General features: G+C 39.7%; 1 protein-coding gene across 1 annotated transcript in view; it reads right to left on the minus strand.

The window, feature by feature from the left end:
* The window catches only part of ARHGEF38 (Rho guanine nucleotide exchange factor 38), a 153,976-nt gene that overhangs the window by 49,036 nt on the left and 81,344 nt on the right, over positions 1-23,596 (minus strand). The window contains exon 4 of the mRNA XM_030864144.2: positions 4,695-4,842. Within this exon, the coding sequence (XP_030720004.1) occupies positions 4,695-4,842 (148 nt within the window). The remainder of the gene's footprint in view (positions 1-4,694; positions 4,843-23,596) is intronic.

Genomic DNA, 23,596 nt, shown 5'->3' on the forward strand with positions numbered 1-23,596 from the left:
AAATATAACATTTTATGAAAAGGAACCTGAGGTTTTCCAACAGTGGAATAGTGGCATTATGTTATAACATCTCCTTTTTATTTGCTTATCATTTTAAAAAATCTCCCTTTTAGGCTAAAACTTTCCAGAAGTTAACCCCAGCCAAGGACATTTCAGGAAGGACAAAGTTAACTTGGGTCCATTTACCCCTTTGGGGGGTAAAGTAATAATATATCCACCACCCCACCTTACACCCTCGTGGGGTCATTATAATTTGACTCAAAGTTAACAATAGTTTTTTCATGACTATTCTGTTAAGGATTATCGTCTTTGTTCAAACATGATGTCATGTAATAAAGAACTGAAAGAGTTTCCAAAAGTGATTTTAATTTTTACTTGGAACACCCCACCAGAATAATATTAAGAAATATAAACTGTGGTGGACAAATTGAAATCTATTCCTTTGATGTCATGTTGCATGAGCTTTTAGCTTCCCTGCGTGGAAAAGCTATAGCAGTGATATAAGCAGCCAAAGCACCCAGATGACTAGAAGTTAGAAGTTTTCCTCCTGAGGATGGTGGCCTCAGTTAGGAAGAAGAAAAATGTAGATAGATTTATAACAGCTAGACATGAAGTTAGAAATGCATCTTCCGGTTACCTACCAAAAAACTTGGAAAAGCCTCTTCATTCTTTTTCTATTACAAATAAACAAATCTTTAGGGCCTCTGAAAGGCATCAGGGATTTGGTGGTATTTATAACTAGGAAAACAGATAAAGGAGGCTGCAGACAGACTATTCTAATTATAGCTACACTTGCATTCACAGCTATTCTATTTTTCACTTTCCTCATGCAGAGCAGAAACCTTAAATAACCCCAAAGAGGCTAAGTAACTAGGCATTTAGCAAATAATTTCCATAAGTTTAGAAACTGTATTAAATCAGTATTTCATGTAATCTTACAGGTCACTAATGTGACGCTGTAAATACTCCTTGTTGAATAAATAAAGAACTTGCAGACTTCCAATTTGTAAGCTGTAGATGCAGATGTGGGATTGTGCTTCTAGATTGTTTTAGTCTTTTCTTTCTTAAGGTTTCTAAACCCTGAAATTACTGCTTAGATTGTATCTATAGTCATGAAAACAGCCTGTGTGCTTCAGGGAAAGCAGTGAGTGGGTACCATGGGCGTGATTTCTCCTTTTAAAGTAGATCTTCACTGGAGTGTGTGTCCATGATCACCCAAGGGTGTTTGTTAAAGCGCAGATTCATGGAGTGGACCCCCAGCAATCCTAATTTTTTTTGGTCTGGAGCAGAGCATAGGCAGTTGCACTTTTATTACACATCCCTGGTGGGTCCAAAGTAGGGAAACTCACACACAAAGAAACATTGCCCAAACGTTTCAAAGGGATTCAAAATTATTTTCTGGATACCAATATTATTTGCTCTTTTGAAAGATAATGGGCTTCAAAGAATAGCCAAATGTTATGAGCTCAAGTCTCTTGGTTACAGAACCAGGAAATCTCTCTACTCTCCTTTTGGAAGTTAGTCTTGAACCTCACCGTGACAGCTTCTGGTGTGTTATTTAAATTAACTCTTGTATTATTATTAAGCTTTCCAGATGGTTTTGTTTATCTACCAACTAGAAGGTATGTTCCCAGGAGGCAAGAACTATGTTTATATATTTGGAAAAAAAAGATATTTTCAACATTATCTAGTACCTATAATAAATATTTATTAGGCCCTCAATAAACATTTTAATTTTGGATAAAATGCAACTTCTGTTGCTTTAAAATCTGCTTTACCGTCTGAGGCACGGAGCCACCATCTTCATGGGTACTGCTTCAAATCCAGTTGTTCCAATACCCCACAGCAGGGTAGAAAATGGAGGCCACACCTAATATTCATTAGAAATTGGCAACTGTGCTTGGGCTCTGTTATTTAGCCACAAGGAAAAGGCAGAGCCCCAGTAATAGCTTTGACTGATTACTTGGCAAGGGAAACCAAGCCCTTGGGGTGTTCCAGACGCTCTTTGGCCTATAAACCTGTTTGAAAACCTGTTTCTCAGAATTTAAAGCTTAACTCAATTGAGGTCAGTATCATAGTAATGTCAATAATTCTCCTGCTTTCAGTTATCAGGCAGACCAGTACAATTCATCATTAACTTTATTTTCATGGAAAGGCAACTTTGGGAAAAATAGCTCTAATTTAAACTATTTTATTTTGACTTTCTTTCCCTTAAGATATAGTCCTGCCAATATTACTTCCTTTGGATTTTGTGTTTTCCTAAACCTTAGCACCTTCCAATGCCTGAAATGATTCCCTAATAGCAGAACAGGGCAGGATATACAATATTTGGGACACCACCAGGACAAGAATTTAAGGCTTTCAGAAAAAGATCAAATAAGCCTTTGGGTCTGAAAGTAATTTTCAGTAATTGGGATTTTATGAAGTTTCCAAATTCCTTCTGCTTTAGCTGTTGTAGCGGGGTATGGTACTGAGCTACACTGCCTGATGGAATATTCTGGCACGGTTAATTTCTTTCTCTTAGGAGTCAACAGCTTAATGAATAATAAACTATTGTTCGTCTCTCTCTGAACAGACAGCTCCACTTCTGGGCAGCTGTCAGAAGCATTTGCCCAAATAAATTAACTACATCCTCTCCCTGTGTGGACCTCTAGACCTGGGGCTGGGGTTAGAGTGATGATTCAAGGTTCTACTTGTTCACTTGCTATAAGATTTCTCTCTTTTATTTCTGGAAACTGAAGAAGGAAAATGGCTCAAGATAGACATTAATTAGATTAGATCTTGCCACTAGTTTAAGGTAGGAAAGGTGTTCATTCACACCCAGGATAACACTATTATTTCTTCCTTGGATAAAGCACCTGTAAATTTAGAAGATGTTGCTTCTAATATATGAAACTTTATGGTTTATCTAAATTGATTTGTTAACATTGAACTAAACAGCAATAATGGAGAAATAGTGAACTGGAACTACTCATCACATATTATCTTTAAGAATCACCTGATCATATTGAGCTGCTTGTGCACACGGTTTAAGTATGATTTATTTTTGTATTTTCAGGACCCAGATCTATGCTCATTACAGCACAGGTGCTAAATAAATGCTTGCGATTTAGTGACTTGAAATTGTTACTTTTCCGCAGCATGAAAATGGTTAAAGAACTGCAATAACTTAATGGCCAGTAGAGGGCGATAAAGTTAATTTAAAGAAATTTGTAGGGTCCAGTTTAAACCCATCTTCAGTCCCAGCTCTAGCCTGGAAAGGCTTTTCTCCAGAGTAGTCTCATTTAGCCTCCTGATTTCACTTTAATTCAGTTGTACCACATTAGACCCCCCTTTCTGCCCACCCCCCCCCCACAATAGAGTATATAAAAGGGGAGGATCAGACTGGTTGGTGTGTGTTGATTTATACACCATAGCTCTTTCTGCTTGGTTAATTCTTAGCTTAATCAAGACCATTTGACAATGGATAACCTTTAGAGGTGAAATACCACAATAGAACCACTGGGTAAGATGTGGAGTAGAGAGGACATTTTGGCTTTAAGCTTCATTCGGTAGAAAACTGGAGATACAGTAAGATACTAATTCCATTTAAAAGAACTGAAATACATGTTCATATTTATGTGTATAAATAAGATCAGAAAAAAATGCAAACTATGGTTTTTAATTCATGGTTAGAAAGGAATTAATACATGGAATAGTAAGGGTTTTTATATTATTCATGCTTTCTTATATTTTTTTTCAGATTTTTTTTTTTTTTGGCTGTACACACAGCTTGTGGGATCTCAGTTCTCCGACCAGGGATTGAACCCAGGCCACAGGGCTGAAAGCCCGGAACCCTAACCAGTAGGCCACCAGGGAACTCCCTTTTTCAGATTTTTATAGTGAATAGATATTTCTCCCAGATTAAAAACAATTACATTAGGTAGCACTTCCCACCAACAATTTAGAGATGAGGAAGGAAGACATGACTAACTTTCCTGAAACTAACTTTAACAGGGCCTGACTTGGCTTTGCCAATCTCTCCTCCTTCCCCACAGCGAGTTTGGGGGATGGCAAGGGCCATTCAGAGGGTCATGGGACATCCCACTAACTTCATTATTCCACGTGCTCCTGTGACCATGGTGACACAGGCTGTTTCACATATTACTTGACCTAGGTGGGAGCAGGCAAGTAACAACAGCTTTAAGAGGGGCTTTTCTTCTACATTTCATTTTTTGATATTGCATTTTTCTATCTCTACAGAGCCCCGTATCTTTCCCATGTTATTTTTAGTCATCCTTGCAGGGAAAAAAACCAAGTCAATCAGGGTTTCTGGCATGTCAGCTTTTCATGAAGAGAACACAAAGTAGAGCTCCCAGCAAGCCTCATAAAACATAGGATTTATGGGAGACCTTTCATCTACATCCAGTTAAAATGTTCCCTGCTAGGTGACTGAGAGTGCATGGAAATCATTTGAAAGGCCTTACTTTTTTTTTTTTTTTTTTTTTTTGCGGTACGCGGGCCTCTCACTGTTGTGGCCTCTCCCGTTGCGGAGCACAGGCTCCGGATGCGCAGGCTCAGCAGCCATGGCTCACGGGCCCAGCCGCTCCGCGGCATGTGGGATCTTCCCGGACCGGGACACGAACCCGTGTCCCCTGCATGGGCAGGCGGACTCTCAACCACTGCGCCCCCAGGGAAGCCCGAAAAGGCCTTACTTTAAGGACTGAATACAGAGGCTCAAATGTTGCTTCGGCTCCTCTTCCTTTTCATAGGACTCCAGTACACTGTGCGCTTCATCGTGGTGATAGCAGTAGATTTTATAAATATCTTCCAGTGGCCCTTTAATCTGCAAGAATACTTTTCCTGATAAATGCAAAACAAAGGCAAGATGACATCAAGTCAGACCAAACTGGCACTTCACATATTTATTTTGTGACAACATTGATTAGTGTTAAAAAGTTGGATGAGCCCCATTTTATACCTAGATTGTTGAGGGGGGACAACAACCTAGTGGATGACGCTGAGGGACCTTCTTTCCTCCCTTTTCTTCCTTTTTTTCTTTCCACCCTCCTCCTTCCCTTCTCCCTTTTTCATTCCTTCCCTCCTGTCTTTTATAAAACAAAGGATAATGAGCTGAATGGAGGTGGGCAAGAAAAGAAAGCTGGTTTTCTTAGATTATGCCCTTGGTTAGTGTGCAGGGTTCTGGAGTAAACAAAGATAAACAAAGAAAAACAAAGGGCATTGCTCACTACCTGGTTCTATGCGGGTAAGTCATCACCCACTGCAATTGCCCACCCTGAGAGGAATTCAGGATGAAAAACAGGATGAGGCACTCGTCGCTTTGGATAAACAGACCCTCAGATGGTTGGGTGTATATCTCAGGAAGCCTTTCAATCACCCCAGATTCTTACATCTTCCCATACAGAGAAAAGCGCTAAAATCATTAACTTGGGATATCTGTTCTTTGTGACTAGCAGTAATCTTTCAGCAAGATGTATGTTTGATTGCGTGTATTTCCTAGTCCAAAAAGTCATATATAAACTGGCTTCTCCTCCACCTCTTTGGAGTCGTTTCCTCAGAGCCACTGAGAGGTCGTCTCCTTATAGCCCTCAGTAAGTCCCTGAATAAAACTTAAACTCACAAATCTTACACTGTGGGTTTTTCTTTGACACCAGTTAAAGGCTATACTTTAGAATCAGTCTGTCTGGGTTCAGGTCAGGCTGTGCTACAGACTTGGACAGATTATGACTTGGACAAGTTAGTTTTTGCTCTCTGAACCTGTTTCCTCATCTATAAAATGTGGACAGTAATAGATCCAATTGCACAGCGTCATTATAATATTAAAGAGGTAGGGTATGTAAAGTTCAGATTATAGTACATACGTAGTAAATGCTCAAAATGGAGCAGTTATTGTCAGTTTGTTAGAGGCATGAAGAATGAAATTTTGGGTTCTAGGTAAATTATTTTTCGCTATTTATTTTACTAACATTTCCTGAGTTAGTCTGAAAGGCAAGCAGTGGATTTGAGGGAAATAAAATATTTTCTTTTATGTGATAATAGAAAGAACTGGTCATTATTCCTTTTAAAAATCAATTGCATAATACTATGAACCAGTGTTATGACCGTTCATAAAGCAACCTGGGCTAATTATGTCCAGGTATTTAAGGAATCCTTTTTGATATATGATAAAATTGGGTCTATAACTGATGACTCAAGTACATATTGGAGAATAGTTTGATTTAATCACCACTTCATCACATAAAAATGCATCCACTATCCAACCCAGAACGTGTTAAGATGGTTTGGGAGACACAGAAGAAATATGTGATAGATCTGCTCCCAAAAACATTGCCAGTTTGGGGTTGATAATGATTTGGGACTGAACTGATTGGAAGTGATAATGGACCTGCTAATCTGGGTCTATTATAGTAACAAGTCATTCTTCCTACAGATATAGAAGTGCCCTTTATATTTTCAACAAGTTTTGCATACATTAACTGCTTAACTCCTTATACATATGAAGAGATAAGAGGTTATTTATCCATATTAAATAAGGATGGACAAATCTGACTTTAAAACAAAGAAATGATTTTTCCAAAGTCCTGTCAGGAGATGGAGAGCCAGGATTAGAGGCCATATTCTCCTCATTTTTCCCTTAGATTTTAGCCCTCCCCACATCAGAGTTCTGATGGACCCTGGACACAGTGATGCAGTTGCCTGGAACACTGGACTCAGAAATCACTGTCATTTAGGATTTGTGAAGTAACTTCAGGAATGACTTTTTTTTTAGGAGTTGTAATAAATTTGGAGATCTTTAAAGGTAGAAATTATATTTTAATTTGGCTTTCAATAAGTGATCTTTTTGCGGTACGTGGGCCTCTCACCGTTGTGGCCTCTCCCGCCGCGGAGCACAGGCTCCGGACGCACAGGCTCAGCGGCCATGGCTCACGGGCCCAGCCGCTCCGCAGCATGTGGGATCCTCCCGGACCGGGGCACGAACCCGCGCCCCCTGCCTCGGCAGTCGGACTCCCAAACTCTGCGCCACCAGGGAAGCCCCAGGAATGACTTTTTAAAAAAATTCTTTGAGCCTCAAATCTCTCATTTGTAAAATGGAAGTAATAGTTACATTTGACATGAATTTGAGAATTAAATGAAATGTGGACGTTAAATCTCCTGGCACTGACAAGTTCCTCTATAAATGTCACTTACTTTCTAATGCTGCTCTACTATCTCCAGAATTGTAACACTAGTACTTTTATTTTTTCTTTTCTTTTGCTGTACGTGGGCCTCTCACTGTTGTGGCCTCTCCCGTTGCGGAGCACAGGCTCCGGGTGCACAGGCTCAGCGGCCATGGCTCACGGGCACAGCCACTCCGTGGCATGTGGGATCCTCCCGGACCAGGGAACGAACCCGCGTCCCCTGCACCGGCAGGCGGACTCCCAACCACTGCGCCACCAGGGAAGCCCCTAATTTTTCATTTTTTAAAATTTATTTTTAAAGATTTTTTTTTTATGTGGACCATTTTTAAAGTTTTTATTGAATTTGTTACAATATTGCTTCTGTTTGGCTTTTCAGCCACAAGGCATGTGGGATCCTAGCTCCCCGACAAGGGATTGAACCCACAACCCCACATTGGAAGGCGAAGTCTTAACCACTGGACTGCCAGGGAAGCCCCATTAAATTTTTATTGGAGTATAGTTGATTTACAGTGTTGTGTAATTTTCAGGTGTACAGCTAAGTGAATCAGTTATATATATATATATATATATATATATATATATATATCCATCCATTATTTTTCAGATTCTTTTCCCATATAGGTTATTACAGAATATTGAGTATAGTTCCCTGTGTTATACAGTAGGTCCTTGTTAGTCATCTATTTTATATATAGCAGTGTGTATGTGTTAATCCCAATCTCCTAATTTATCACTTCCCCCCACATTTCCCTTTGGTAACCATAAATTTCATTTCACCATCTGTGAGTCTGTTTCTGTTTTGTAAGTAAGTTCATTAGTATCATTTTTTATTAGATTCCACATATAAGTGATATCATATGATATTTGTCTTTCTCTGTCTGACTTACTTCATTTAGTATGATAATCTCTAGGTCTATCCATGTTGCTGCAAATGGCATTATTTCATTCTTTTTTAAGGCTGAATAATATTCCTTTGTATATATGTACCACATCTTCTTTATCCATTCATATATTGATGGACATTTGGGTTGTTTCCATGTCTTGGCTATTGTAAGTAGTGCCACAGTGAACATTGGGGTGCATGTATCTTTTCTAATTATAGTTTTCTCTGGATATATCCCCAGGAGTGGGATTGCTAGAGCATATGGTAGTTCTATATTTAGTTTTTTAAGAAATCGTCATACTGTTCTCCATAGTGGCTGCACCAATTTACATTTCCACCAGTAGTGTATGAGAGTCCCCTTTTCTCCACACCCTCTCCAGCATTTACTGTTTGTAGACTTTTTGATGATGGCCATCCTGACCAGTGTGAGGTGATACCTCACTGTAGTTTTGATTTGCATTTCTCTAATAATTAGTGAAGTTGAGCATCTTTCATGTGCTTTTTGGCCATCTGTCTTCTTTGGAGAAATGTCTACTTACATCTTCTGCCCATTTTTTGATTGGGTTGTTTGTTTTTATGATATTGAACTCCCTGAGCTGTTTGTATATTTTGGAGATTAATCCCTTGTCAGTTGCTTCATTTGCAAATATTTTCTCCCATTCTGTGGGTTGTCTTTTTTGTTTATGGTTTCCTTTGCTGTGCAAAATCTTTTCAGTTAAATTAGGTTCCATTTGTTTATTTTTGTTTTTATTTTCATTAAAACACTGGTATTGGGCTTCCCTGGTGGCGCAGTGGTTGAGAGTCCGCCTGCCAATGCAGGGGACGTGGGTTCATGCCCCGATCTGGGAGGATCCCACGTGCCGCGGAGCGGCTGGTCCCGTGAGCCATGGCCGCTGGGCCTGCGTGTCCGGAGCCTGTGCTCCACAACGGGAGAGGCCATGGCAGTGAGAGGCCCGCGTACTGCAAAAAAACCAACCAAACAAAAAAAACACTAGTATTTTTAAAGTATTACATTATTTTCTAATTTCCATCCAGCCAATAAAAGATGTTTCTTTCCTTTCATTTATGGGATTTCTCTGTGATTAAAGTTAGACTCTGTGTGTGTGTGTGTGTGTGTTTTGCTTGGTTGGTTTTTGTTTTAGTGCTTTTTTGGACTTGTAAGGAAACGCAGTGACTGTGAACTGGAGGGATAAGGGATTCTTATTAGGTTCCTGGAATTTTACTGAATTGATCCTTCTGCCAGTGGAGGTCTTACAGATTCACTCTTCACGACAGTTAGCAACACAAATAGTAAGAAGGAGAGTAGTTACAAGAGGAGAAAATAAAATAGGACAGTGGCTAAATTTAGGGTTGGGCGTAACAGAAGGTGAGCCTCCCAGTCACAGAGGCAGGTAGCAAACAGGAGCGAGGGCTTTGGCTGGGCAAGGGAGTCAAGGCTCAGATGAGCTCAGCAGCATGTCAGGAAGAGAGGATCTGAATACCCCGCAGCCCAACATGGGATGAAATTGTAAATATGTGTGTTCACTACAAAGCAGCTCAGAGTAGAGACAAAGGATGAAAGAGGTCTGGACAACCTCATAAATCCACAGTAGGATCAAGTCAGATAGTCAAAACACAAAGGACAAAGGCATTTATTTTGCATACAATGAAAACATTAATTGTAAATTCCCTTATATTTTCTTTAACAGAAGTGGTCTAGTTTGAAAGAATTTATAGCTCTCTCCTGAACCACAGAGTTGAATTTTTTACTCTTTTCCAAGTAAAATTCTGTTGGGCCTCTAATAACAATGATTAAAGTTAAAAGATATTTAAGCACTCTAATTGAAAGTCATTTATTCACCCAGAGGCCAAGTATAATACTGGGGGGCAGAATATTTGATTCCCCTCCCAGCCCTACCAATGTATGCTGCTTCATAATAGTGCAGATGAAGTGATATGTCTTGCAGCAAAAAAAAAAAAAAAAATTATTCTGTTTCCACGGTAACGTAACTCTCGGCTGCATTTCTTCAGTGGTGAAGGACAACTGTTCTGTCTACTGTATGTGGGTTTGAAAGAATGATTAGGATTGGAGAAGGGACTGAGCCAAGACCAGCTAAGGTAATTTCCCTTCTGGCTGCCTGTCACAAGATCACCAGAATCCTCTGAAATAAATCTAACTATCGTGTGCTTCTTTTTCAAAATTCTACAACCCAAGACTTTCTGCATTGGCTTCCCCCCAGGATAACTGCCATACAAAAGGAGGGGGAAAAAAGTGCACCTTTTCAAATGCCCTCAGTTACCTCCTTTAAAAACAGCTTCCAGGGATATTGAACACCTTGATGTCCTGGCATCTAATGTAAACTGTCACTAATATAAACATATATGTGTTCCTCTTCTTGGCCCACCTCTACTTTACTTGCAGACCCTCATGTCCATCCCCAAGGTGTACCATACCAAGTGATAGGCTTCTATATTATTCTGACCCAACTACAAGATGAACTTCCCCTACAGGTAAGTAAGCCAGAGTGAAACCAACAATATCCAAGAGATCTCCCTGCAGTAGGCCTTGTTTAGGAAAATGGCATAAAAGGGAGTGAAGTAATTATAGTCTTTATTTAGTTCAGCCTTATTTGATAACTATTTAATGAGTGACTATTATGCACTGAGTACTTTGGTAAGTACTGCAGACACAAAGAACCAACACTTCCCTCAGGTGACTTATGGAGGCCAGTAAGGGAGAGAGAAGAGTAAATTCTCATTTCCCATGCTATGTGAAAAGTATGACAGTAGCTATAAAACACAGAGGGTGATCCATTCTGCTCTTGAGAAACTTTGAGCTCTTTCCATAACAGTCTGCCCTTGAAATAGGAGTTATGAGTGAGTGCAAAAGTACAGAGATGCATGGAGGGAGCAGGTTCTGCTCAAAAACTGCAAGTGGTCTCCGATGGCTGGCTGGTGCCACACCTGGGGGGAGGTTTCAGAAGAGGCTACATAGGTGAGTAGGGGCCAGATCATGAAAGACCTTGTGTATAATTAAGAAGCTGGAACTTTAGCCTGAAGGTGATGGAGAAGTGCTGATGGATTTTAGGCAGCAGATTAATATGATTAGATTGTATTTTAGAAAGTTTACTCTGGGGTTAATCATATGAACGATGGAATTTGGGGGAGGAGTTAGGGAGACTGGAAAAGAGAAACCAGTTGAAAGGCTTCTATAATAATGTAAGAAATAAATAATGAGGGCTAAAACAGAAAGTTACAGCAGTCAAGAGAGAGTACTCTAAAATCAACTGCCTGGTTTCAGATTCTGGTTTTACCGTTTGCTGTTGTGACATTTGGGAAAATTACCTGATTTCTCTTTTCCTTAATTTCTTCATCCAAAATATGGAATAATCATAATGGTAGGGTTGTTTGCAGATTAAATGAGTTAAAATATGTAATGTAGTTATATCAGAAGGTGGCATGTGCAAATTCTCATTAGATGTTAGTTTTAACCACTAAAGCAAAAGCAGGGAGGATGGAGAAGAGAGAGAAAAAAAAATAAGGACATTGAACATGTGAAAGATGAAGAGGATAACTCCAGGTATATCTCAGGAATTCAGTTTCAGTAAACATGTGGATAGACAATGAGGACAAAATAGAGTGTTTTAGTGGGAAGACAAAGAGTTTAATTTTAGATGTACTGAGTTTGTCACCCATAGTGTATTCGAGTGGAGGGCCCTTCATGAAATTGGATATATGAGTCTGGGATTCAGGAAAAAAAAAAGATCTGGAAGAGAGATGTAGGTATGTAAAACCTGAGTAGTAGAAACCATGAATTTGATATGGTCATGCAAGAAAGTCCATGGAGTGAGAAGAGAAGAGGGCATGAGGACCAAACGCTGGGAATACTAACACTCAGGGGAGCCTAGCAGAAAAAGAGTCTGCAGAAAAGTTTGAGAAGTTACAGTCAGAGAGAAAGGAGAAAAAACTAGGGTGGGTGTCAGCAAAGCCAAGGATAAAATAGTGAGAAATACTACAGAGAGAGTGAACAAGTTTGTGAGTGACAGAGCCTGTTATTGTCCCCCAGTATCAGTACTCCTCCTTTTCTATAACGATGAATTTTGGGCTGCCCCAAATAAAAACTACATTTCCCAGCCTCCCTTGTAATAGTAGTGGCCATGCAATTAAAGTCCACCAATGAGATATATGGAGAAGTGTCCTATGACGATATCCAGGAAATTTCTTTATGACGTAGCTAGCTCATCCTTTACCTCTTCTTCTCCATACTTTCCTTTGTTCTGCTACCTGGAACTTGAATACTACCTTGTCCATGAAGGTAAGGCTGAGTGGAGCTGTGAGCCAGAAGAAGCTTATATCCCAGAGAACTTTGTGGAGCAGAGTTGCCATTCAGGCCTAAAATACATGCCTTTATTTACTTTTTTATTTTTTAGATGCCAAATCTATTTATTGAAAACCACAACAATAGAACAGAATAATTTCTAACTAAAGGAAAGGGAAAAAAGCAAAGATGCCTGTTCTTAAGTATTAAATCTTATCTTCATGAGTTATTTATGTTGGTTTGCTTGTTTTTTAAAAATTTTATTGAAGTATAGTTGATTTACAATTTTGTTTAATTTCTGTTGTACAGAAAAGTGACTCAGTTATACATATATATTCTTTTTCATATTTTTTTCATTATGATTTATCACAGGATATTGAATATAGTTCCCTGTGCTATACAGTAGGACTTTGTTTTTTACCCATCCTGTATATAATAGTTTGCATTTGCTAATCCCAAAGCCTTTTACATAATAGAGAAATAAATATCTATATTATTTAAGGTAGTAAAGTTTTGTTTTGTTTCCTGTTTATCCCAGCTGAACTTTATTCTAATCAATAGTTTTTCTCTTCTCCTGTAAAAAAAAAATATATATATATATATATATATATATATATTTTGAGAGATACCAGTTGAAGGCCCTCCTCTTTACCATAAAATTTTATTCAAAAATTCTATGAAAATATTAAATGAACTGTTGCATATGAAGAGTATTACGAACTGAATGTTTCCCCCATAAATTTCATATGTTGAAGCTTTAACCCCAAATGTGATGGTATTTGGAGGTGGAGACTTTGGGAGGTAATTAGGTATATATGAGGTCATGGGAGGGGGACCCTATGATGGGATTAGTGCCGTTTTAAGAAGAGGGAGATTTCTGTATCTGCCATATGAGGATACAGTGAGAAGGCAACTAGCAAGAGAGCTCTCATCAGGAAACACATCTGCTGCCATCTTGATCTTGGACTTCCAGACTCCAGAACTGTAAGAAATAAATGTCTGTTGTCTATAAGCTACTCAGTCTTTGGTAATTTTTAATGGCAGTCCAAACTGACTAAGACAAAGGGTTTAAAGTAAGAAGTTACTTGTTTTAGCAAGAAAAAATATGTAATAAATTCAACTCTAAAAACCAACTACAACAATGGTAAAAGAGAATTTTAGTTAAAATCTTAAGCAGTCAAAAGGTACAAACTTCCAGTTATAAATAAGCATTAGGGATGTAACGTACAACATGATAAATATGATTAACACTGTTGTATGTTATATATAAAAGTTGTTAAGAAAGTCCTGTCAGGAATAAAGACGCAGACATAGAGAACGGACTTGAGGACACGAGGAAGGGGGAAGGGTAAGCTGGGATGAAGTGAGAGAGTGGCATGGACATATATACACTACCAAATGTAAAACAGATAGCTAGTGGGAAGCAGCCACATAGCACAGGGAGATCAACTCTGTGCTTTGTGACCACCTAGAGGTGTTGGATAGGGATGGTGGGAGGGAGACGCAAGAGGGAGGAAATATGGGGATATATGTATATGTATAGCTGATTCACTTTGTTATACAGCAGAAACTAACACAACATTGTAAAGTAATTATACGCCAATAAAGATGTTAAAGAAAAAAGTCCTGAGTTCTCGTCACAAGGAAAAATTTTTTTCTATTTCTTTAATTTTATATTTATATAAGATGATGGATGTTCTCTAAACCTATTGTGATACTTCACAATGTATGTAAATCAAATCAGTATGCAGTACACCTTAAACTTATACTGTGCTATATGCCAATTATGTCTCAATAAAACTGGAAGAAAATATTCTCAAGCATCAATTATGATCTAAGATCTATCCCAAAGAAACTTCTGTAGTTCTAAGTAAAACTTGATTGTCAAGACAGAGCATTCAGAACACAGAGAAGGGGGTGGGATGACTCTGAGGACAGAGGGTAGGTATGACCCACTCCCGGGAAAAAGGGTCTGAGATCTGGGCAGTGAGCCTCTGGCTGTCACCTCCCTGAGTGAGGGAATATGCCATCCCCAAGTGAAAGAGCTTTCCTGGCAGCTTTCACCCAGACTGACTAGGAGAGCTCCCCATGGTCTGCCTCTCCTCCTTGGATGGGAGCCCAGCCTTCTTGGATGGGACTAAACAAGGCAGCAGCTCAGCCAGCCAAAATGCCAGATCATGTACATGTTTTCTTCCTTTCATTCTTAGCCTCCTTCTGTTCTCCAGGGGAGGGCAGAATGAGGAGGGATGTGAGAAGAAAGAGGTTGGAAGAGTAAATGCTGCTTACAGAAGCCACTATCCTTTGCCTTTAGTCTCATTTAGTTCCTGCCTCACTTGGGGATAACACTGGCTACTAAGGGGTACTCAAGGGACCCTGGTTAGGGTTATGAAATTCAAACCAAACCCAGGTGCCAAGTGGAACATGCTGCCATGGGATTAAAACAAGCATGTCTCCTGAGTATCAATTTTATGAAGATATTTGAAGAAAAATTATTTTCATGTGAAAAAATAGAATGGAAAATTTATGTGAATTCTTAAGACAAAACAAGACTCCAAATTATTTCATGCCTGTGGCTGGGGCTTTGGGTCACACCTCCACGTTCCCTGAGGCTCATGATATTTCTCTTTTGGCTTCAGGAATCTTTCGGTAAAACATTTTCAGACGTACTGCAGTAAGATAAATTCAGAAAAATGTGTTCATTGGATTTGACATTTCTGAGGTCTCTGATGACATGCTAACAGCAATTTCAGAGAAGTGGTTTTAGGAGGGAATGGTATGAGACCAATAAGGGTAGCTCGACCATAAAAAAAAAAAAGAGAGAGAGAGAAAGGAAGGGAGCCAAAGTGAACTGTGGGGTCCTGTCCCATGACCACTGCTGTGTTTAGTGCCAGGGAGGAAAAAGTCATAATTGTGGTGGGATCTCTCAAAGGAGAGGCCATTCCATCACTGAGGCACTACCCACCCAGCACATTGGGAGTAGCGGGTGGCCTGGCAGCTGGGCAGGACAAACTGGGGAGCATTAGTGGGTGGTAGAGATGGACAGTGTATAATACGTAATAAGACCTGTATTAGGAAGAGCTGGGGTCCCCTTCTGTGTCCAGAATTAGTGATGCTATTTGGAGAAAATCAGGCTCTTACCTTTTTCATCTGAACAATGAGGTGGTTGGATTGGTTGCTCTTTAAATACTAGTCCGGTGCTAACATTCAAGAGTAAAGCTGTTTATCTTGATGGTAACTCGTGGTCTCTTCAGGAACGTTTTTGAGTTCCTGGATACTTTAACTTCAGGTGGGAATCTTTATAACAACCAGCACATTAAGAAAGCATTCGGGGCTTCCCTGGTGACGCAGTGGCTGGGAACCCGCCTGCCAATGCAGGAGACACGGGTTCGAGCCCTGGTCCGGGAAGATCCCACATGCCGTGGAGCAGCTAGGTCCGTGCGCCACAACTACTGAGCCTGCGCTCTGGAGCCCGCGAACCGCAACGACTGAAGCCCACGCTCCGTAACAAGAGAAGCCACCACAATGAGAAGCCCGCTCACCACAAAGAAGAGTGGCCCCTGCTCGCCGCAACGAGAGAAAGCCCGCGCACAGCAACCGACCCAATGCAACCAAAAATAAATAATAAATTAATAATTAAAAAAAAAAGAAAGCATTGGTTCTCTGAGAGTTGAAAGTTAAAAGGTTTCCGCTGGCTAGATTGGAAAAAGGTACAATAACTTTTCACTCCCCAAGATTTACAACGCCGAGGACCCCGTTCTTAGGCCAACTCATGACACCCCATTTATCCACCTTAGTAAGAACATCTCTTAAGAATGCTTGCCTCTACCAGTTGCTCTACACTACCTGCCAGCCTCTGGAAATGGCACGGGAAAAACCACAGGCAGACCCGGTAACAACAAGAACAACGACAATTTCTGCGATCCCTCGGCATGCCAGCCAGTGTCCCGGATACATATCACTGTCTCTGTCATTCATTTCATTCATTCAGGAAGTAATTATTGAGGACACTATTCTAGATGCTGGTGATACAACAGTAACAAAACAGACAAGAATACCCGCCTGCCATTGGAGCTTGTGTCTTAGAGGTGTACACTCTCTGTCTCACCCTTCTGTCATGGAGGGCTGACCATCCCCACTGGAAAAATGAACAAATGAATCTGCCTTCTGTTGCCAGTTGCTTATCCATTCTTCCATCTTCCAAACTAATACAATTTGGACCAGCAATGCACCCAGTTAAAACTACTGACCTTTCCCCCAGTCTCTGGCAGTTAGAGGTGGTCGAATGTGTGTGTGTGTATGTGTGTGTGTGTGTGTGAGAGAGAGAGAGAGCGAGAGAGAGAGAGCGAGAGCGAGAAATGGAATAATGTGTGTGTAAAATGAAATCATGAGATATAGGTAGAAGTCACTGGGAAAGATTTCTATTCCCCCCAAATGAAAAAAGCCTCAGGAGGAGGTGGTTTTGCTCTCACTACCAGCAGGAAGCACGCTTGGCAGTGGACTAACCGTCTTGAGGCCATGAAGCCAAACACCACAAGTTAAGTACTAGGAAGGAAGAAACTGGAAGAAACCAGTAAGCAGCTGTCTCAGTCCTGGACTACTGAGTGATGGATTTCTTGTTATGTGAGAGAAAAAGTCCTCTTTTGGTTAAGTCCTTTTGGTGAAGTTCCTATTCCAGGCAGGCAAGGGCAATCCTCACGGATCCAAGTGACCTGCCCCAGCCACGGAGGTAGCGGTGGCAGAGCCAGCGTTAGGGCGCAGATCGGTCTCCCTCCAAAGGCCGAGCTCTTGCTGGGCTCTTGTGCACCCTGAAGTTCTGCATTCCTGCTAACGACTTCTCCTTCTGGCTTCCTAGCAATTGGGAAAAATGTTCAGGGAGTCGCAGGACTCTTACACTCACAAGGTTTCTTTCTTTCTTTTTATTTCTGGTCTTTACGTGTATTCTGGGCAGTGTCTGACTTTTCCCAGCTCCATTCAAATCTGACTGCACAGCTCAGCCACTGACCCCGAGGAGCCAGCTCCACATCCTAGAACTTCACTTCCTCCTCAGAGAACAGCACTATAGAACTTGTTACTAAGCCGCCCTGGTTTTCTTTTTATCACAAGAAATCAGTCCTAGGAGTGCTGGGACCCAGCTTGACCTCTCTCAGGAGACTGGAGGTCCAGCCTTCAAATTGTATCCTGGTGACTTCCTTCTGCTGAATTTTCCTTTCCTGTGTGGATTTGTGTATACTTGACCTTGAACCCCTCACCTTTCTTTCTATCATGTTTTCTAAAGCTGACAGCTTTCCTGTTACTGCCAATATTTGGAATAAAATGCCCTGACCTTTCACTGCTGTGTCTGAGTCTCCCCGCTGCTGGCCTCATCCATTCCAGCGAGCAGGTGTGAAGCTTCCACCCTGCCCTCGCTGGTCAGGATGAAGGAGGCCAAGCCAATCGGTGTCCTGTGTAAAACACACACGTGCGCACACACACACACACACACACGTGTGTACAATATAACAATACTAGAACAGTGATTCAGGTGAGCTACTTTGTGGAATCTCCCACATGGCATAATTGTCAGTGACTAATCTCTTTTCACAATCTCTTTTCACAAAATCACCACTAAAGGCACAGATCCCTGCCTCAGGGACATACAAGAGACACTGCTTTAGGAGAACAAAGGACTGCCACAGAACAACAGTGCATCACCCACTCCACCTTCAAGGAACAGAAAGCTCTAAATTGTCTTTGTCTCCAAGGATAAACTCACCCTGAGGAAAAAGCATGTGAGAAACTAATTTCTGTACCTTAAGCTTCTTCCTGTTCTGGTTCTCTTCACGGTGTGTGTGAGGTAAGCAGGTAAAGTAGACTTAAACATATTCATAGCTCAGTCTCTTTAAAATACTTTGAAACATTGTAACATTGTTGCAAATGCCTAGAGGAGGACACAAGCCCCATTTTAGTTCTCTATCACTATGTAACAAACCACCCTAAAATTTAGTGCGTTATAACAACAACCATTTTGATATTCTCTCATGATTTGGTGGGTTGGCTGGTATCACCTCAGTGGTTCTGCTGTGCTTGATGTTTGCTGGGGCTGCAGTCATTCAGGGCTTAACTGGCTGAACGGTCTGAGATGGCTCATTCCCTAGTCTGGTGCCTTGGAAGGGACAGCTAGAAGGCTGGCTCAGCTCGTAGGCTGGGACAGAGGGACCACTTTCTCACTAGGTGGTCTCAGGTCTAATCTCTTTCCATGTGATATTCCAGCAGAGTAGCTGGATTTCTTAAATGGCAGGCTCCCCAAATCAAAAAAAGTAAAAATGTCCGGCTTTCTTAAGGCTTAGGCCCAGTCACTGGCACAGTGTTTCTTCCACTACGTTGTATTATTTGGTGAGTGTCAGGGCCAGTCCAGAGTCATTATGGGACTAGACTACGTGGCAGCATGAATGCCAGGAGGCAGGGTCCATTGAGGGCCGTCTACTGCAATTGCTGTTCACTTTGTCAAATGTGGAGATGATACTTGATATCTCAAATCACCTTCCATAAGAGAAAACATGTCACCATACTAGATAGATGAATCATCAAGATGCACACACATCGGGAACACCTAGAAACCACACACGTCCGTGAACCTGATTTGTTTGAAAAACATGACCAGGACCTCTAAAAAAATTCACATGTTATTCAATTATTACATACATAAGAAATCCAAGTTTGATAATGGATGGGTACATTTAATATTATCAGGATAATAAGTTAGTAATACCATGTGTTGGATACTAGGGATGGGCACTGGCTATCATCATTTATACATGATTTTATTTAATCTTCATAAATGCTCTGTGGGGTACGTATTATTGCCTCAGATTTCAAGATGAGGAACTGAAGTTCAGTGAGGCTTTGTAACTTGCCTAAGATCACACGTTTAACAACCGATGAGCCAGGATGTACACTAAATCAACCTGAGACTGAAGCCTGTGTGCTCTTAAACTCTACAGTGTCATCTTACTTGTTTTGTTCTTTCTCACTATTCTATTTGTTACAAAATGATCTTCAGTTTAAGTGGAAACAAGAGCCACTTCTCACACTCCCATCTCTAAAGACTTAAAACCCATTTCCTATCTAGGCAGCCTGCCTAAATCAAGATTTTAAAATCCAGTTTCTATCTTGGCATGATAGTCTAGACAATTCCCCAGAGCTCTCAGACATATGCCTCTGTGCTTAAACTTGAGCCTCGACCAAACCCCAAGGTTTTTATTGAGTAAAATTCTCCTCCTGGCTGATCTAGGTATCAGGAAAGTTTCCCCATTGGCACTAGAACTGTGGATCACAAACTCATTCGTGCCATCTAAGGACGAAAAAATGGAACACCTGTGCTTTTCATTTTGTGGCAACATGATTTTGGCAATCTTACCCCAAATCAGTTTACCTTATGAAATGTAAGATGAACGATTTAGTGATGGAAAATTGCCAGTGAACTCCATTGATACGGCTACCCTGTATGGGTCATGGATATACCTCCTTGTCACTATGCTCCAGCCACATTGAATTGCTTTCCTTTATAAGAGCTTCCCACACTCTCCTGTCTTGAGGCCTCTGTGTCATTTGTCATTTGGGAAGTCTTTTGCTCAAATCTCCACCTTTTAAAATCTTTCAAGTCCAAGTTCAAAAGTCACCTTCGAAATCAAGTTTTTCTTCATCATCTGTGTTGAAGTAATTAATCTCTTCTCTGTGAATCCGTATTAGTTAGCTATTGCTACAGAAAAAAAAAAAAAAATCCCCCCTCCAAAAAACCTTAAAGGCTTAAAACAACACTGTTTATTTGCTCATGATTCTCCAGGTTGATAATTTGAGTAGAGCACAGCTGGGATGCCTTGTCTCCATGTGGTGTTAAAGGGGTTTTATTGATACGTTTGTAGTCTGTAGCATGAGGCCAGCTGGCTGAGGAGGGCCTTACTCGCGTGTCCAAGGCCTTGACTGTGTTGTTTGGGATGACTGGGTAGTTTGAGCTTTCTCTCTCCCTGAGCAGAGAGTGTCTGTCACAAGGCTGTTGTAGAACAACATTTTGCCACATTTTATTGGTCAAAGCAAGTCATGAGGCTAGGCCAGATATAAAAGGTAGGGAAATTAAAATATGCCTCCAACTTCTTCAAATATGGCCTCACTGGCTTAATTTTTTCCATAAATTTTCTACAGTCTTCCTCAATATTGCAATTTATAATTAGAAACTTGCGTAAACACACTTATAATTAGAAACTTGCGTAAACGCACCTTCAATTGCGTTTTCTCTGCAAGCCGTAATAATTTAAATGTTTTAGATTAATTTTTGCTTATAAGAAAGTTGCAAAAATAGCACCAATAGTTTCCAAATATCCTTCACTCGTCTTCCCCAGTGTTAACATCTTACATCACCATAGGACAATTGTCAGCAAAAGGAAATGAACTTGCTGTAATACTACTAACTAAACTGAACACCTTGCTTGCATTTTGACACTAATGTTCTTTTACTGTTCTAGAATCTACTCAGGCTCCCACTTGCATTTATTTGTTACTCCTCCTTAGTCTTCTGCAGTCGTTAAGAGTTCCTCAGTCTTGCCTTGTCTTTAATGACCTTGGCATTTTACAACAGTGTTGGTCAGTTATTTTGTTGAGTGTCCCTCACTTGAGTTTGCTGCTGTCTAAGGTTTTCTCATGACTGGACACAAGAGCACATATTTTGGACAAAAGTACCACAGGTAAGATGTGTCCCCCTCAGTGCATTGTATCACAAGGTTCATGATGTTAATGTGTGTTATTTCCTGATACTACTGATCTTCATCACTCACTTGGTTAAGGTAGTCTTTGCCTGGTTTCTCACTGAAAAGTTACCATCTTTCCCTTTGAGGTTAAAGCTTACTTAGGAGACACTTTGAAACTATGAAAATAAATTTCTCATCAAACTTTCATCCACTAAATCTAGCATCAATCAGTGGATTCTTCTGTAACAATTATGACTATATTGTTTACCTAATGGTAATTTTCTATTTTCTTCTATATTTATTCATTGAAATTTACCGTAAGGAAGAGCTTTCCTTTCTCCTCATTTATTTATATCTGTATGGACTCTATCTTATTCTATGGGCTAAAATCCAATACTAGCATTATTTATTTGGCTGCTCAAATATATAAACCATAATACTTTTAATTGTGAAAATACTCTCCTCCTAGGACAGAGACACCTAATAAGCTCAGAGAAAATTCTACCAAATGGAAGATATTAAAATTCTGATTATATATCTCTCTCTATTAAAATGTATAAATATTTGAGCTTAAATATTTTCAAAGCTATTGTCTTCTTGCCTCCATTTTGATTTTTCCTTTCTTTTTACAAAATAAAGCTCATCAAATAAGTTGTTTCTATTTATGATTTTTGAATATTTTTCCAAATATTGTAAAATCTGGTACAGGGTATAACTTTATCCTATTAAACAGGAGCTCTGTCTAAAGCGTCCTTACATAAGTCAAGTCTTCCAAAATACAATTTAAAAATTTCAAAATTAAATCTTTTACACAATATGAACTCTCATTGTTTAATTATTTTTTAGCAAATTCCTTGTTTTCATAGGGATAAATTTCAGTGTCTTCCCATCTGCAGTTTTGTTTTCAATAATTGCAATTATAAAGACTAAAAAGCTGAAGTTACTTTTCTGTCTGTTTGTTGAATATCTTAACTAAAGACATCTAGCTGATTTTGAGCAAAATGCAATTTCTAAAAGCTGATTAGTGACCAACACCAAAAAAAGTGTGCATATCCTCTAAATATGATATACAGTTCACTCTAAGTTTTGTATATGTAAAACTATGTGTGGATTTTGAGTACATTTGAATTAATAGAATATCACGGTGTTATTACATATGTACCACAGTCAATCCCAAGCACATTTCTGCTCCATAGATTTGTCACTTTAGTAAAAGCATTCTTTTACTGTGATGCTCCACGAAAATATGTATTCATATTATAATTTGCATTCATAAATTTAATTTTTAAAGTTATAGTAGCATTTACAATACAGTCAGAAAATTCACCTTTGACACAATAAACTTCCAAAAGCTTTTCTTTGATTCTGTGAATTGGATTAAACATTTTGACTCAGAATTGGAATTAATTGATTTTCTGTTTAATTCATCTGCTCACACTATTATAAAACTGTCATAATTTAACTGTTTGCAAAATCTTCTGCTAATGGTGTCAACTCATTAATAGCCATTGCTCACAGGCCCAAGGAAACTTGGAATTAAAAATGAGAGAAATTAACTTAGGTTAACTGTCATTTGACACAAGTGAAGCCATGCTGCATGGAATGATATGTACTTGGGCTTAAAGATATAGGTCAGATTTCAACAAGTAGGTTCATGTTGGGAAGAAGGTTCCAAGTGGAAGTAGCAGCATGAACAAAAGTATGGACAGCAAATGCCAAATGCCAAGTACAATCGGTCCTCCATATCCACAGGTTTCCAATCCATGGATTCAACCAACCTCAGATAGAAAATATTCAGAAAAAAAAATCCAGAAAGTTCCAAAAGGCAAAACTTGAATTTTCAGGCACCAGCAACTATTTATATAGCGTTTACATTGTGTTAGGTATTATAAGTAATCTATAGATGATTTAAAGTATACGGGAGGTTTGCATAGATTATATGCAAATACCTCACCATTTTATATAAGGGACTTGAGTATCCGAGGATTTTGGTACCCAAGAAGGTCCTAGAACCGATCCCTGTGGATACAGAGGGACTACTGTATGTTTTAAAATAATGAGCATGGTTTTTTAAGAATAATGACTAACTTTTGAGGTAGATGTTGCTACTTCTTCCGCAGATTTCTGTCTTCTGATTGTCTTATGGGTCAATGACAGCATTAATGACCCCCTGTGAATGGTATTTTGTGTGTTATATGTTGACCAACTTTCTTGAGAAATAAAAAATCAATACTTAATTTTTATTAAATGTGCATACATTAAACCCTTACTTTTGAAAGGGTTTATTGCAAAATAAGATAAGCATAACCAGACAATAAAAAGGTGATAGAGTTATATCATACAATAAATAACCAAACTGCTGTAGCAACAGCATCCACATACTCTGTAGCAGGACAGTTCAGCCTCCACTTCCCACATGTATTTCACTTGCACTTAATCTTTAATTCCCTACATGTCCCACTAAACCCATTGACTGTCACCCTTGTGGCTTCCTGCCTCCCACTGGTCATGGCATGGG

This window comes from Globicephala melas, chromosome 5 (assembly GCF_963455315.2).
Source record: "Globicephala melas chromosome 5, mGloMel1.2, whole genome shotgun sequence".
Taxonomy (NCBI): Eukaryota; Metazoa; Chordata; class Mammalia; order Artiodactyla; family Delphinidae; genus Globicephala; species Globicephala melas.